The sequence below is a fragment of the Centruroides sculpturatus genome, unplaced genomic scaffold, assembly GCF_000671375.1.
Source record: "Centruroides sculpturatus isolate CEXI.00-Female unplaced genomic scaffold, Cexi_2.0 scaffold1917, whole genome shotgun sequence".
In the NCBI taxonomy this organism is placed as follows: domain Eukaryota; kingdom Metazoa; phylum Arthropoda; class Arachnida; order Scorpiones; family Buthidae; genus Centruroides; species Centruroides sculpturatus.
The window spans coordinates 53,693-55,418 of NW_019387169.1; the positions used below are offsets into that span (position 1 = coordinate 53,693).

The 1,726-nt window shown below is 31.9% G+C and overlaps 1 protein-coding gene across 1 annotated transcript in view; it reads right to left on the reverse strand.

Moving 5' to 3' along the window:
• LOC111616236 overlaps positions 1 to 953 on the reverse strand; it is a 3,594-nt gene extending 2,641 nt beyond the window's left edge. The window contains exons 1-2 of the mRNA XM_023357667.1: positions 908 to 953; positions 287 to 350 (exon numbers count right to left, since the gene is read on the reverse strand). Of these exons, the coding sequence (XP_023213435.1) occupies positions 287 to 338 (52 nt within the window). The 5' untranslated portion in view covers positions 339 to 350; positions 908 to 953. The remainder of the gene's footprint in view (positions 1 to 286; positions 351 to 907) is intronic.
• Between the last annotated feature and the right edge of the window lie 773 nt (positions 954 to 1,726).

Consider the following 1,726-nt stretch of genomic DNA (forward strand, 5'->3'; position numbering starts at 1 on the left):
ACATGTGTTTGTTGTCTGAACTATTATATTATAGTATTTGATTTATATTTACAAAGCTTATCTTACATAAAAGTTTATCACACCAAGTTACTAATTTAAAGTAAAGGAATAAAGAATTTTATAAATGTGTTAGATTGATCACTTGGTGCGATATACCCTTGGTCCCTTACGTAAGATAATCTTTGTAGTTATATAAATCAAATACTATAAAATATTATATTATAGTATATAACAAACATTAAAACGAAAACCATAGAGTATAAAGAATTTGGTTATTTTACCTTACCATTGTTATGTTTATTGCGATACTCGGATGGTACGAAATGGCACAATTTCATTGATCAAGTAGACTACGATTGAAAATATATTTTAAATTTTATAACACATCGTATTTTTACCTAATGTTAGCTCTAGCAAACTGTTTCATTCACAGCTGAATATCAAATTGTAATCTAGCAACGAATCAAATTTTGCAAAAAATAGATCAAATATTTAGACTCGGCTCCCTGGAAAACCTACAGAAAACATATTTTGTGCTTGCCGGTAACCTTGTATAATGTAATTTTCCTATTCGAATGCCACCATACCGCTGGGCCCGATAGAAAGGAAGGGAGTTGAAGTAAATTTGTTAAAAAGTAGTATTTGACCTCCTCCCGAAGAGAGGACTGTCAACGACTACTAATTAATACTGGTAAACTATTAATCATATCAGAACTTCCGATTCGCACCGTAATACAAAAATTTTCATCGAGTTAGATACTTAACTGGCACGACTCTATTGCTAACAGGAAAAGTAGGATGTACAGGGGTAAAACACTACTCCAATCCACGCGGATAAAAATTAAACAGAAATTAATTGTTATACAAAGATCCAATCCATATTTTGGGATGATATGTACGACGTTACCTAAGTTAGAGGTATTTGAATGTAACTGCCGAGTTTCGTAGGAAATGGTCGAACGGCCTAGACGTGGATAACAAACAAAAAATCCTCATTATTAGATGATAATGTGACACTTAATTAATTAAAGTCTAGCTTTGCAGTGATTCTAATTATTGTTTTCACTACAAAACTAATCAATAACTTTACACTGAGTAATCGATATCTCTTGAGATGTAAAGTTTATGGGTGATAGATTTCACACTGGGATCTTGAAAACCTAATATTCAGTAAGAAATTTAAGTAAGTATTTATATAACTTAATTGTGAATAATATATAAATGTATATAAATTAAACAATGAACACACAAATGCACTGATATTAACAATATAATTTCAATTCTAATCAATATACAGATTACAATTGTCTAGAACAGGCAAAATTCTGTCTGATGTATGCTTCTAGGTTTGTAAACTATTGTTCGTTGATCGGATGCTAGATTAAAACTTATATTTATGTTAAAATCAGCAAAGAATGCTCAACGTTGCCCAAGAACTCAGGGAGAGGCTTGAGTTGCCCTCGTTATAGGGTGGCGTGTGTTTCCTGCGAGGTGGCAGAGAGTAACTATAGAAAATTTGGTGCAAATCAGTCAAAGATTTTGGCAATTTGTAGGGATGAAGTCAAGGGGTAAAATAATCAAGGGCTGAAATCCGAGTTTTAAAGTAGCTTATATTTTTGGAGGATTTTAGAGACACCTTAAACAGAATTTGGATCGGTCAAAGTGTTTGGGAGTTTATTAAATCTCACGCTCACTTTACTTAGTTGTTTTAAAAATGGAAAAAAAT